This window comes from Leucopleurus acutus, assembly GCF_964270905.1.
Source record: "Leucopleurus acutus genome assembly, chromosome: 3".
Classification (NCBI taxonomy): Eukaryota; Metazoa; Chordata; class Mammalia; order Artiodactyla; family Delphinidae; genus Leucopleurus; species Leucopleurus acutus.
The window spans coordinates 119,692,722-119,707,400 of record NC_139145.1 but is presented as its reverse complement, the minus strand read 5'-3'; the positions used below and the strand labels follow the sequence as shown (position 1 = coordinate 119,707,400).

At 48.0% G+C, this 14,679-nt stretch overlaps 1 protein-coding gene across 2 annotated transcripts in view; it reads right to left on the bottom strand.

Annotated features, from left to right (window-relative positions):
* Nucleotides 1–14,679, bottom strand: part of ZNF366 (zinc finger protein 366) — a gene marked incomplete at its 3' end in the record, with an annotated part of 62,567 nt that overhangs the window by 10,340 nt on the left and 37,548 nt on the right. The window contains exons 2-3 of one of the 2 annotated variants that reach the window (XM_082837500.1): nucleotides 6,480–7,837; nucleotides 3,134–3,325 (exon numbers count right to left, since the gene is read on the bottom strand). In XM_082837500.1, the coding sequence (XP_082693626.1) occupies nucleotides 3,134–3,325; nucleotides 6,480–7,823 (1,536 nt within the window). In that variant the 5' untranslated portion in view covers nucleotides 7,824–7,837. Of the gene's footprint in view, nucleotides 1–3,133; nucleotides 3,326–6,479; nucleotides 7,983–14,679 lie in introns of those variants that run through there. The other variant, XM_082837499.1, reaches the window with a different exon arrangement.

Here is a 14,679-nt window from a genome sequence, read left to right as displayed (position 1 = left end):
GCAAGTTTTGGGGTACAGGAGATGGAGCCAACCCTTGGAATATGGCTGGAGCAAGGTCTGCCTCTTTTTTCCAGCCGTGTCAGTCCCATAAATGCAATAACAACCCTTCCCCGTAACCGCAACAGAGCTCGGGTGTAGTTGTCTGGGCCCGTTCTCCAGCATCACCGTGTAGCCAGCCATCCACTCTTCTCTGAGGGCTGTGAACTGCACGGTGACGGGCAAATGGCCCTCTGTTCCTCTCCCAACTCTCAGACCCCAGCAACCCCTACCCAGGGCCAGATTTCCAAGAATACAGCACAACGTGAGTAAGAAGCAAAGTCCCCAGGACACCGTCTGGAGATGGCCTATCCCACAGTGGGATCTGGAGCTAGTTTATAAATACACAGGGCCCCATTACATAATCTGCAAATTCAGTCACGCTCTGAAATTCCTTTGAAATGAAGAAGGGCGATGGTATGAAGAGGACACCAAGCAGGTGGCACTGTGCAGGGAGACGGGGACGAAGAGAGGAAGAACCTGGCAGTATGTTCTGGCACTCGCCAGGGGACAGAGGCTCTTGATCGAGGTGACTGACACCTGTTCTTATTTCAGGAATGTCTAAGAATGGAGAAGGGCCACCTAAGTTTGACAAACATACACTTTAACATCCAGTTCTTTTTGTTCAAATGATACATACTGCCTTCTAGGCAGCCTCCAACCTCCCGTGGTCTCCTGAGAGAACCTGCTCATCAGGAAGAAGTGACCTGTGCAGATGACCAGTCCAACTCCTGTGCCAGGCCCAACTCCCACTGGAGAGTTAAACTGTATTCTATCACAGCTGGCATTTCCTGCTACAAGCCCCTCTCTTATGGGGTTTCATGGTGTGACCAGATATCTGGAGCCTTATCCACCCTCAAGGAGATGTCAGATTGAGTTTCTGAACTGTATAGTTGACCAGCAGACACCCTTTGAACCATGTGTGGTGCGCTATCATTGGGGTGAAGGGAGGCCTGTCATCATTGGGCCCATCATGTCCCATCACGTCCCGTCTCTATGCACTGGTACCAGAGAGAACACTCTAAATCCTCAAGGACCACTTGGTCCAAGATCTTCCAGGCCCCTCTGAGGCCCTTGAGGTAGAGAAACAGAACTGCTTCTGTGCCCCCAAATCACACACAGCTGGCAAGTCCTTCTCCTGCATTGGCTCTGCCCTGACGTATCCCTCTGTTTCAGGGATGTTTTCTGCCTGGTTTAACCACTACTGCTGGCCCTGAATTGGTGAGGTGGAGGAGGGAGCTGGTTGGTCTGGATGGACGTGGATTTTGGGGGGACTACGAACTATGCAATGGCTCCTGCGTATTTTAACGACTTTATGTGCCCCACCACCAGCTCATAAAAATACAGTTCATGCTCGAAGCCCAAGAGTAAACTCAACACAAGGAATGAAGAGGGGCGATGAGCCGCTGATAGCACCTCTACTGTAGGAGACAGTAAATCCCTGGCAGGCGGGAACAGCTCTGTAAAAAGTGAAGCATTCAAGGGACTCAGCGAGGGGAAAGGGAAACCAAAGGCGTGTCTAAAGGGAGACAGACAGAAGAGCTGGTCTGTAGAGTCCACAGGGTCCCGCAGTCAGGCCTGGCTTGACGGGTATGTGGCCTATGTGGTCACTCGAGGCCCTGGACTCAGAAGTGTCCCGGGTTTGGTGTTTACGCTCTGCTTTCACCATCTTGAAATTCTGCACAGCATCTGAACAAGGGGGCCCCGTGTTCATTTCCCACCAGGCCCTGCGAATTACGTACACCATCCTGCACGCAGCTTCCTCCCCCTTCAGCTCAGATCACTCAAGATGGACATAAATTGACTTTCAAACCACTGGGAACTTGAAGGAAAGGAGGGGAAACACAAGTGGGTGGCAGGAAAAGGGCTGGAGGGAGACCCCTCCCTCCCCCACCTCCGGAGAATGCCCACACAGGTCTAGGGAAGCTCTGGCTCCTGACCCCTCTCACCCCGTCCAGGAGTGGCCAGCACAGGAAAGAAGTCAGCTTCACAGGGGGTTCCTTCAACTGGGGGCACATGCTGCTGAGGGATTAAGGCAGGAACAGCCCCTGGAAGCAGGGAACCCTACTCCAGGAACAGGCATTGACAAAGAATATCATTGGGACCCCATCAGACACGCAGGACAGAGAGAAGGCAAATCCATTTCAAACAGAAAGGCTCTAACGATATCTGAACGTGGCGATTTCCCTCTGCTTCCCCCTCAGCCCTCTCCTGTGACTGAGGTGTCACTTGCCAGTACCTTCCTTGAATTAAACTGCCCAATCCTGAGCAAGATTCCTTCTCATCTTAGAAGTGGAGGAGAGAAACAATGAGGGGAGGGGAGCCAGCCTGGGAAGCCTGAGCATTTCTGCGGCGTACCCGTCAGCACCTTGGGCTTTACACATCTCCAGCTCACACTTTACCTTAGCGCATGAAATAAAAACCCCACCAAGTTAATGTGACACAGAGATTGTAACGAAGATGCTCCATCATATTCAGGAATAAACGAGAAGCACCTCAGCTGACCTTGCACACAGTTGTTCCTCTGCCCACGCAAGCATCTCTGAGGCCACCTGAGGGGCTAGCCTTGGAATCTCTTCCATCCCCTCCGGGAGACCTGCCTTCAAATTACAGTGCTCAGTCCAAGTGTGCGGAGGGCAGGAGCGGGGTGGGGGGGGGGAGTGGGAAGGGAAGGGGACAGAGCTGGAAGCTTCTCTGACTCCTCTCTGTGTTCTACTCACTGGCTTGTAAGGGGAAGAGGGCTACACCTGACTGCTGCTTTCTAGAGCACCAGCTCTCACACCGCCTTCATCCTTTAACGACCTCATTCCCCAAATGGGCCTTCCAGCCTCAGCGCTCCCTGCACTGGCTGTCTCCACGCCCTGTGCACCGATTCCACAACGAGACACACAGGGCAGCTCCTAGGGCTCAGCTGAGCACAGCTGCGGTGGAGAGAGGCACAGAGCAGCAGACAGGCCTGGGCTTGGCCACAGACCTCTCTGAGCCGCAGAGGTCCCTCTGATGAGACTGAGTAGAAGGTTCCCTGGAGATTCCTCCTGCGCACCTGCACAGCCCTCTGAGCCCTCCCTCTCCATGCTCCTCCCAGGCAGCCGCCCACCTTGCATTTGAAGGGCTTCACATCCGAGTGGACGATCATGTGCGCCTTGAGGGTCTGTTTCTGCACGAAACTCTTGTAGCACAGGTGACACTGGTAGGCGCGGATGTTGGTGTGGATTAGCACGTGTCTCTTCATGTTGGCCAGCAGAGTAAACTCCCGCCCGCAGATCCCGCATTTGTGCTCCTTCACGCCCTGGGAGGGGTCAAGACGCAAAAGAACCGTGGTTAGCAGGTAGCAGACTTTCATCAGGACAGTAGTCTTTGCTTTTCTCTCTGCCACATAAATCCACGAAGGATTTGGTGAAAGATGTTGAGTTCCAAATGGTGTGCCTGTAGCCTTGTTAAACCACTATTTTCTTGAAAAGCGTTGATTACGTAATCCTTTTTTTCTTCTAAAAACCATAAACTAGCCAGACTGCTACAGGAAAAGAAAGCTACTGGTTTTGTTGTTCCTGCTGCTGCTGGGGTTAATTCTACGGTAACAGTTCTCAGGGATTAATAAGACTTTGGTAAGAGCACCGTGGAATGAATGGTATGTGCAATGAGTCTAATCCGGCTTTCGTGATAATGAAAAAACAAAACCCCTTAAGCTGATAATATCATTTCCCATATGAAAACCAATGTCCTCTTGAGTCCTCATTAATGGATTTGAAAATCCAAGAAGAACAACTCACATCCACACTTCAAAAAATTACAACTCGATAATCGCCTCTTGAGATGGTCCCCTGGGCTCCCACGGGCCACAGTGGCCTCTGTGATTTGGCTACGGAGCCTCCAAGCCGGCTTCTGTCTGATAGAGCAATTCGGCAGAGGAAAGCTTTCTGAATTAGAAAAGGGGAAAGAAGAAGATTTTCTAGTTCCCTTGCTGTTTGCGAAGTGTTTTAATACGTAAGCATCAATGCCCTCAACTGAAAGCACTTCTGGGGACTCTCGGCGTGAGTAGAGTATTATCTAATCCTGACTAACCAGTGCTTGTCTGAAACGGCCGTTGCAAGAAATCTTGACCCAGAATGACTTTTGGAAGGACCCAGAACCATGGTATTAAAACTAGGTTATTACAGGTTTAGAACAAGTCATTTAGCTAACAACTGTATCTTATAAAACCCATACGGCCTGATAGTCATAGTGACCCAAGGCAGGAGGGGCTCCAAGGTTCCCTCTGCCTATATTTTCATTTCTTTAATTTGGGACATGGTAAGAGAGTACCACTCCTCAGTTTAGGTGAGCCCATGGCACTAAAGGGTGAGTTTGGGTCTCTGTCCAGCTGCTTACTGGCTGCATAACCTTAGATGAGTCCCGCAGCCTTTCCTGGCGAAGGCTTCCTCATCTCAAGTTGAAGTGCTGGGACATGAGAACCCGGGGGCTCTTTCTAACTGGAATACTGTCTAGTCTAGATGATTGCAGATGAGTATGGATTTATGCTAATGAAGAGATCTAAATTTTAATGTCCTCCTAAGAAGATGAATTTTTAAAATGTGTTGCATATTCAAACTGAGTTTAAAAGTATTAAATTAATAAAAACTATTTTCTTGATGGGTTTAAAATTTACTTCAGCATCTTTCTTCTCAAGATTGTCCCTATACTTGGTTATGATCTAGTTAGCACCTACTTATCACTGTTTTTGGAATTCTCTAAAGAGAATTCTATGAACAAAGTGAAATTCACATGTGGGCTGGCCTAGACCTCAAGTAAATGAGAGACTGGACACAGCTTAGGGAACAAAGGAAGCTGCTGTGTCTTTAATAAGATCAATGAAATCTCAGAGAGGGGACCTGCGGAGCTGCTGGGTGAAGGGAAAGAGGGAGTAGTCTTGATAGTTGTGTTCAAGAGCTCAGGTGCTAGAGACAGAGATGCTGGGTGAATTCCCATGGCTTGGTGTCTTCATCTGCAAATCTGGAGTAACGATACCCATAGGTAGCTCTTACAGTTGTTGAAGAGGATTAAATGAGAAGTACAGTACCTGGCACTTAACAAGTGCTCAGTAAATACTACCTCTCACTGTTTGCTGACTCTTTTAATTAAAATGCATTTTGCTTCCTAATTCAAACAAGACCTATTTCAGATACTAGGCTGTTTCATCCATTTTGAGTTCATTTTCTACCATCTTACAGAATTTTTACGTGTTCTAAAATGCATTTCTGATTCCTCTTCCACACATGTAGGAGTCCCTGAAATTAGCACATGGCCCCCCTGGTGGCTGACTCTCAGCTCAAGCTCCTTGTTGATGGCTCCTGCACTAGGCAGGCACCTCCTTTCTGGATGCATCTAAGGTGACTTTTGCAGGGCAGCTGTTTGTGCAGAGCCCACAAGGCAGTCATGCATTTTGTCCATATTTGGTCCTAACCTATCAAATGAAACCCACAATGCCACAGCAGAAATATTATCTTGGCTAAGCAAAGTCCCCCACTGACCTTTCAGAATGAAAGAATGTTTTAGAAACTCTGTCTTGCTAGAAGTTTCTTCTGCCAAGAAAACCACTTGAGGTCAAGGGTGTGAGAGTAGAGTTCAGTGGGGCAAACTTCCCCTCTTGGAAGCTCAAAGCAGACCCAAGTTAGCTTGGCTGGGTAAGATTTCAGGAACGCACCGGGGCCTCGTTTTAGTTCATCCAGAATGACTCCAGGGCTTTGTCTGCAAACTAGGCTGAACTTAGACATGCAGGCCTATATTTCTCCTTGAAGACCTGAGGCTGGGGAAGGTAAAACCAAACCCAACAGAGAAGAATGCTCTCTCATGCCTCCTATAATACAAACCACAGAGCACTGCCACCAGCTAGGCAGAAGCTCAATGCAGGAAGCACAGACCCGGCTGGACCCAGGCCAGGCTCTGCTCCCCTCAAAGCCACCTGCAAATGAAGCAGTTGAGGGAGAAAATAAAGCAAAAGGTAGCCACAACTTTAGCAGAAAAAGACCAAGAGAATGTTCTAGAGTTTTCTAGAAGGCTCCGATTCGTGTATCCCAGGCACAAAGCTGGTCTTGGGTAGATAGGGACTGATGCACCCTCATGCTAGCGCCCCGGATGAAGTTTCCAGAAATAAAATTTTAGGGATTCTGGGAGGCGAACAAGCAACAGCCCAAGCACCAGCTGCTTCCTTCATCCTTCCGCACCCTCCTCTCCAAACTGCATTCTTTCTTTCTAGGACCGCCTGAGACTCCAGAAGTCGAGATGGGAAAGGGCTTGATGGCTAGTCTCCTCATTCTCCCCCATTTCAAGGTGAGGAAGAAGAACGTCTGGGCTCAGGTAAGGGACGCCTCCTGCCCAGGGTTACACGTGTCAGGGGTGGGAAGCAGCGCGGGTCTCCTGGGCCCTCGGCCCGGGACTCGCTCCTCTCCCCTGGGGCCCCGCAGTACCTTGTGCGTGAGGGAGTGCTGCTTGAGGTGGTGGGGCTGCACGAACTCCATGCCGCACTCGGAGCAGATGTAGGGCCGGATGTCCTTGTGCTTCATCATGTGGTTCTGCAGCTGACTCGGGTACTGAAAGGTCTTGTCGCATTCGGAGCAGCTGTACTGGATGGGGCCGCGGTGCGTGGTGAGGTGCCTCTTCAGCTGGGCCAGGGTGGGGAAGTCGAGGCCGCACTCCACGCAGATGTTCTCCCGCCCACTGGCGTGCTTGGCCTCGTGGGCCTTGAGCTCGCTGGGGTAGGCGAAGCCCCGGCCGCACACGCGGCAGTTGTGCGGCTTCACCTCGCTGTGCTGCATCATGTGGCGCTTCAGGTGGCTGGTCTGGGTGAAGGCCTTGTGGCACACCTGGCATTTGTGGGGCCGCGTGCCCTGGTGGGTCAGCATGTGCGTGTGCAGGTGGCTGAGCTGCTTGAAGAGCTTCCCGCAGCGGCTGCACGCGTGCGGCTTGATGCCGCTGTGGCCCAGGATGTGGGTCACGAGGTTGTACTTGGAGGTGTAGGACTTCTCGCAGGTGGGGCACTGCCAGCGCTTCTGCGCGCCGCCCACGTCCACGTAGTAGCTGTCGTCGATCTGCACGTTCACGTCCACCCTCTCCACCTTCTGCTTGGTCTCCTCGCTCTCCCGCGGCTCGGCTTTGCGGGGCAGCAGCGGCTCCGGGGGCCGCTTGGGCAGGAAGGTGTGCCGGCTGAAGGGGAAGGGCGAGGCCGAGGGCACGAAGAAGGGGAACACGAGGCCCGGGGGCACTTTGGGGTAATAGGGGTAGGGCGTGGGCAGGAACGGAGGGGGCGCGGCCCACGCGGCGCTGGGCTTCACGGGCTCCTGCTTGACGGCCTTGCCCCCCAGGTGCTCCAGGCTGCGGTAGAACTGAAAGCCCACGTTGCACAGGTCGATCATCCGCGAGTCGTACTTGGGCCGTGGCGGCGGCGGCGGCGGCGGCGGCGGCGGGAAGAGCAGGCGGAGTTCCGGGGGCCCGGGGTTCTTGCTCTCCTCCGGGTGCAGGGCAAGAGCCGCTTCTTCCGAGGGGTGGTTATAGGGCATCTTGGTGGGCATGCTCTTCCGTTTGCGAGACCCTCCTCCTTCAAAGACCCCCGGGAATCCGTCTAGGTCTCCTGGAGGAGGCTCATACCGGAACTGGGAAAATGGCCCCCGGAGAGCTTCCGGGAATGGGTGTCTTGGAGGAGCTCTTCCTCGGGAAACCACTGGCTGCAGGCCGTGGGGGAAGGAGGGGGCCCTCTTCGCACCCAAACTGAAATGCACACCCTCGTCTTTGACCATCTTCATTTCCTTCTGCATCCTTGGCAATTTTCCTTTAAAGAGAAAGAAACTTATCGTTAAAAAAAAAAAAATCCCTTTTTCCATAAAGAGTTGTGGCTAGATGTCGGTACTAATTTATGAAGAGTAATGTTTGTTTAATATCGCTCCCCATTTATCCGAAGGCTGTTTAAAATATCATATTTTCCCCCTTGCAAACCCGGTTACTAATATGGAAAGCACTGACCTCCTGGAGTGGGACCCTAGGGCTCCTGTGTAAATCACAGCCACAAAACCGTAGCTGGGGGCGGAGGAGGGGAGGTATGAGAGTGGGCTGGATTGGGAGGAAACCTGAGAACTCATCTGGCCATTGCCCCCGTATGAGATGAGGGTACCAAGGCCCAGAGAGATGAAGCAACATGCTTGAGTCCCACAGCCACTCAGGGCAGCAGTCAGAACTGGAACACATTCTTCTGCGACTTTGCAGCCTGAGATGGAATTGCATCTGCCAGATGGCACTTTAAATGTCTTTTAGGGGCAGTTCTTCTCTAAGTGAATTGATTTCCACTGCCTCTCCCTGTCTAGGGGCCTTGGCTTCTGGAGGATGGGGATATTGAAGGCCACACAGGAGAAGGGACTTTACTGCTTAACTCAGATGTCAGGCTTTCTGAGTATCCACCCCCAGCAAAGTGTGCTGCTGGGATATATGGAGCAGATGAAATCAATGTGATTAAGAAAAGCATATAATCCAATGTTACAGAGTCATCCTGGCAATTCATGAATTCGAATCCTCCACCTGAAGCAACTTCAGGGAAAAAATTCCAAGATCGTGAGTCTCTAAAACTGCACTTGTGTCTCTTCCTTCACGTTGGTGTCATTCAGAATAAAGCTTGGCCTTTGGTGTTGGTGACTCCTGTGGTGCCTGTCATTTCCCTGCTGAACCAGTTACTGTGTCCTGGTGACAGCATCAGGTATGTCTAGGAGAGCCCGTAGGGCCAGAATCTAAACCAGGGGCCATGCTTCCTTTCACACGTCTCCTTGGCAGTTTTCTATCCTCCTCACTTGGATACAAGTGGAAAGAGCCAAGTGGCTGACTTCACATTTCCAGTGAAGCCCTTTCTACCTAGATCCTCTGAGCTTGAATGGGATTGGTCCCCTTTGTTCAGCAGAGGCTCCCACAGAACCAGTCAGCCTGGTCAGGTGTCAGGTCTGGCCTCAAGCCACTGAAGACAGGGCTGGGATAGGTTCTGGACTAACTCAGGTCTCTGGCCCCGGGAATGACTACATGCTGAGCAGTGCAGGGTGAGGGTTCCAGGGGTGAAAGGACCAGTGATTTTCTGTAGTCCCTCGTGAGGCAAATGCAGTTTTTACAAGTACCTGGATATTCCCAAATCACATGTGTGTCTTTCTGAGAGGTTTGAGAACCACAGCACAATTAGAACAGAAAAGGGTCTTTTTATGTTGGATTACCAATTCATACACAGAAATCCAACTGAGGGAAAAAATATGTGCCCTTATTATATGAATATTTGGACATTCTTTAAAACTGTTATGTGAAAGTGTTAGAGAACTAAAGCATAATGTCAATTAGTCTTTGCTTTGTGTTTCTGTGAGTGGGAAGATAGCCCTGACTTGTCTTCTTTCTGTGGGTTTGGGGCTTAGTAATTAAGAGGGGGAGTTTGACTGTCCAGCGTGTGCCCCATCCTTTTTTTGCTTCTTCCTAAAATTCTTACTGAAATGCTAGGTCTTCTACCACTGCTGCCTCAAGGACCACGTACTTGTAGGAAGTGATGAGAGCAGTACAAGAATGCAATGTCTAGCTTTGTGAGTCCAGGAGGGGTGTGGGGACGCCATCAAAATGAGGGGAGTAGTGCAGCTGCTGTGAAAGGACCAGGACAAGGATGGAGAGGGCAGAGGCTCTTGGATCATTTCCTAGATCATCTCTTGCCTAATTCATCAGGTCCGGAGCCCTGGATTCACACACAGCTAACGACGGGGTGGCCCTGGCCCACGAACTTGTTGCATCTATGAAAATAATTGGCTTTCAGACAAAGCTAATATGTCCCATTGAAATAGAGGGGGAAAAGTGGCAGCTCCTTTCTCTGGAATTTCATTTTGGCCACAGTTGGTTGTATAGGAGATCCTATTTGCAAAAAGGCTGCTCAGACGGGAGAGAACTGTTCCAGGCTGCAGTGACTAGGGCAACCCACAGCAGAGCCTATCCAAATGCAAACAGGTTCTGTTTTATTCTTATCTGGTTAAAAGTGGCAATGGTTCCTATGTCATATTAGAGAGATTGATTGGAAAATTGGTAAAATAGACACATATCAGAACATGGGCCTTAACTTATTGAGTTTTTTTGTGTATTTTATCGTTAAAAAGCTATTTGAAAGTGCATGGCTAATGCGCTGTATCATACCAGAATGTTACTTACTTGGAAAGGAGTGTTATCACTAATTTTGAAACTGAAGTTATTTTGGTTTGTACACATTATCATGGTCTTTGTTTAATACTTTTGTTTTTAGTTGTGACATAGTCTACTAATTCACTCATTTTAATATATTAGGAGTGACACTTCTAATATAATGTTAAGTTCAAAAGCATATTTATTTGCAGTGTTTACATTTTTATTTTGTCACCATTGACCTAGTAAAGCAAAGAAACATCGTTGAACAGAGCTGATGTGATTTTTAACATAAACGGCAGAATTATGTCTCCCAAATCCAGAGATTTTACATATGTACGTTTTAATTTCCTCCCTATTTTAATACGGTAAACATTTTTACCCAGTTCTGACGTGTGCATATACATACCCCACCTCTAAAATAGTAGTCTGCCTGCTCTAGAATAAAATCAGTAACTCAGGAGGTTTCAGAAAGCATTGAGATCCACCCATGGACATTTTCCCAGACCCGTAAACAGCAGCCCCTTTCTGCATAAAGATCTGAAGGAGCACTGCCAATCCCTGTAGAGGTCAAGGAGAACTAGATCTGGTTCCTCCCGACCTTCTTGAGACATAAGCCAGCTGTAGCTGCTGCTAGTTATTAATACCGCTGTCTTTTGAGTCCAGGGTGCCAAGGAGAGCCCTGGGGGGTGGGTAAAAGAATTACCCCCCAAAACAAATCCATATCAGGGATGGGGAGTGTTGAAGGGACGAGCGGGGAAAGGATGTCTTCCTCCGGAGGTCATTTATCAGTCAACTTAAAACTCTGAACGGCCTCTGCAAAAATATTAACAGATTCCTAGAAAACCTGAATGTGTGCCACCACACGCTCCCCTCTGTCTCTAGAAATAGCTCCGCAGGCAGCCAGGACAGATGCGGGATTCCTATGCAGGAGGCAAGAGAGTCTTGGGGGCAGCATAGGGGGTGGGGGAACCACAGCCCCTCCCCTGGCCAGTAATTTGTGGCTGCTCCCAGAAAACCAGCAGGTTAGAAGACCATTCGTCCCCAGGATGTGCCGAAATAATGTGCAAAAAATAAAGAACTGAAATTGTCAAGGTAGACAGCTATAGGAGAGCGCAAAGAGCATTGGCTGGAGCCTGAGGATCTGGGCATGAATGCTGGCTTTGTGTTAGCAGCTGTGGGAACATGAGCAGATTAATTTGGAGGTTTGATTTTCTCATCCATGAAATAGGGGTTGGGCTGTCCCCATGGGGTTGTTGGAGACTTAAAATAGAATGTGTATGTGAAAGTTTATTAACACTGGACAATATGGTAGTGCTCTTGAGTGGTAAGAAAGAATAGACACGAGAGGAGGGTTGGGGTGATGACCAGTGGATTGAAGCTGACTGACCTCTTCTCTGTTTTCCAAGCGGAAGCTCTTGGTCAACAGTGGCTGGCATCTGGGCCTCCTCAAAACCAAGGCTTTACCCATTTAGCCCGAGCTGGTCTTATCCCAGCAGTGAATGTGAACCACACTAAAAAAGGCCAATGGGTAAAGCCAGGATGAGTTTATTTATTCAGTGTGGAGATCAACCTTCTAGTATAAGAATACTCCCCCGTCCCTTCTCTATGGCTCTTTCCTCTTACGGACATATCTTTGAGCCTGAATTAGTAACAGATGACTTTGGTTACAAAAGGGATTGGGGATTGGGTGGGGACAAAGGGGACTGGGTGGTCTCATGAGCTATTTTAGCCAGTCTGTGGGAAGCTGAGGAATTGTTCCTATTTTAATATCAGAGGTCACCTTCCAAGAGACAAGAGGACCTGTTTGTCAAACCCAAAGTCTCAGACACTGGGACAGTGCTGGGTCAACACTGGCAAACCAGCTCTTGCAATGCCTGCGGGACTGTGAGGGCAGAGACTGGGTCTGTTTGATTCATTGCTGGGTTTCCAGTCCCCAGCATGATGCCTGATGCAAAGTAGATGCTCGGTAAACTGCTGTGGGATGAGAGAAGGAATGAATGGTTCTTGTTTTTAAAGTCTCCATATGGAACTTTAAATGTTTAATTTTATCTTACATTATCTAGACTGCAGGTGACTTTTGAGGGACATCCCTAATCAGATCATGAGCACACTCATATATTCTCGGGTAGTTATTGTGGGAAGAACCTGATTTACACACCTTGTGTGTGCTCTTGCTTGGCTCCGTTCCCAAGGTTACCACTCTCTGAATTGACCCTCAGGTTTAGGGTAAGCCCTAAATCCTGGCTATACTAATGCGAGGATATAAGATTCTGCAACTCAGTCAGAAAACAGATGCCTGAAAAGTCCAATAGGCAGAAGATAGAAAGACCCCTGGACTGAAACTGAAACATAAACCAAGAGTGGGTGGTCACCCTGCACTCTTCCACCCCAAGGAAATGTTTGGGAAGTTGGTAGCATCTACCCCTTGTACTAATGTGGGGTGGAGAGGGAGAGGCCTCTGAATAATCATGGATCTTCATTGCTAGAGTCAGACAATGTTCTAAGGTTCCTGGCTTTCTTCCATATACACTCAATCGCCAAACCCAATAGGCTGTAAGTCAGGAAGCAAATGGTTTGAGGAGGAAAATATTCGGTTGATCCGTGTTAAAGGAAAAAGGGACTCAGGATGTCTTCTGTAACAGGTATTATCCATAAGAGTTAGTTATGAGGAAATGGGGAATGAATGGATTTTAAAAACAAAAACAAAATCTCTTTGAACCATAAATACCAATTAGAAATGCAAGGCTTAACCAAGATGAAACTACTTTTAGTTTGGGGAAAAAATTCTTCTAATAATGCCCTTTAATTGGGAATTCACCTACTGCACCAAAATATAAATATCCCCCAGATAAAATTACTGGTATTTTATGGTTCTCATTGGAATCGGAGGTCAGTCCAGTAAATGCTATTAGAAGAGTCACTGTGAGTCAGCATCCCAGGGGCAGATCTATTCATCCCCACTCTACAACACTGATTTCTATTCATTCTGAAATTCATGAAAGAATATATGCTCTCACATTCTTTATTCCTTGAACGTTTCCAGTGTTTCATTGGAAAACATTACATTTACTACTGGAGACACTGACTTCCCTTTTACTTTGAGATGATAGCACTTTACTTACGTGGTCAGCCCTGGAGCTCTGCCCTCAACAAAGACGGAGGCAGTGAGGAGGTGCAAGTGGAGGAGAAGCTTAAGAATAAGAAGCAGTGCTGAGAGCAGCGAAGGGTGGAGAGTTGTGGGAGGATAACAGAAGGGCAGGATGGGAAATGTATGGACTAATTGCCAACCTCTCTCTGTTCGTACAAAGGGATCCTGTTATAAGGCTCCTCCAAAGTGGGATTTTATTGGATCACCGGGTTCTTTCTGAATTTGTGACTACAGAAAGAGACTTTGAGTCGTAGAATTAAACATTCTAATGATTCAGCATAATTGTTTTAATATATATGTAGTTGTACTGTTGAGTTCTTCGTCTGCAGGTGTTTTGGCAAGTAATGATTCAGTCTTGCATCCCTGATATTGGCAGGAATAGAAGGATCTCCATATGCATCTGGCAGGTAGAGCAATATGTTCTAAAGAGATAAATGGTCTGCCTTGTCACTCCCTGGGTTAGAGGCAGAGTCAAGAAGAGGGAACCAGAAGCCTGGTAGCCTGATCTCAGAGCCCTTCTGGATGCCCCTGTGGCCTCTGTTTAATGTATAAACCTGAATTCCTTGCGCTTTGTTATAAAATGTAATCTGTCAGCTATGGCATGAGCTGAGTTTTCTAGGTTGGTCAGAAAATATTACTTGGTGATGAGACCTGTTCACATGTGAAATAGTCAATTGAACTCATATATTATTTTTTTAAGTTCCTAAATACCGCCAAGACATAACATAAAGTCAAGTTTAGTCTTCCATTGTTTAAATTGTCCATAATGAGCATGCATATGTACCATTTACGTATAGATATATGTTGTAAAGAGCCTTATTAAGACAGCGACAAGAAATTCAGCTACTAACTTGCATAGGTTAAATGGATATGGGTTTCATTTAGGAAAGTGCTTAATGCCTAGGTCTAGTGTCTGAAAAGCAGGGATAAATATAATTACTTGAGCCCTGGAACAGTTGCTAGCATGTTGGGGTTATCACTGCCTTCATGACCCATTTAAAGGAAGGAAATGAACTGGAGATATGACTTAGCAGTTCTCTCTCCCATCTCTCAGAGCTAATATATCTCTTGGGGATGGAGCTTCAACTGGAATGTTAGAATTTTTCTCCTAATTTCTTTGGAGTAATGTCCTTAGAATATATCTCAATTTTGTTGTTGTTTTATGTTCACAGATCAAGTAAACTTGATACACCCACTCCTAGCCAAGCAAATAGACACATGCATATTCAAAAGCTTCATTTTGTCTGTCTCTGAGGATGACTGCATATACGGTCTGGTGGGCCTTAGAATTGGTAGATAATACCAGAAAATATGATGTCTGGCAAGCAAAAGTAGTAAGAATC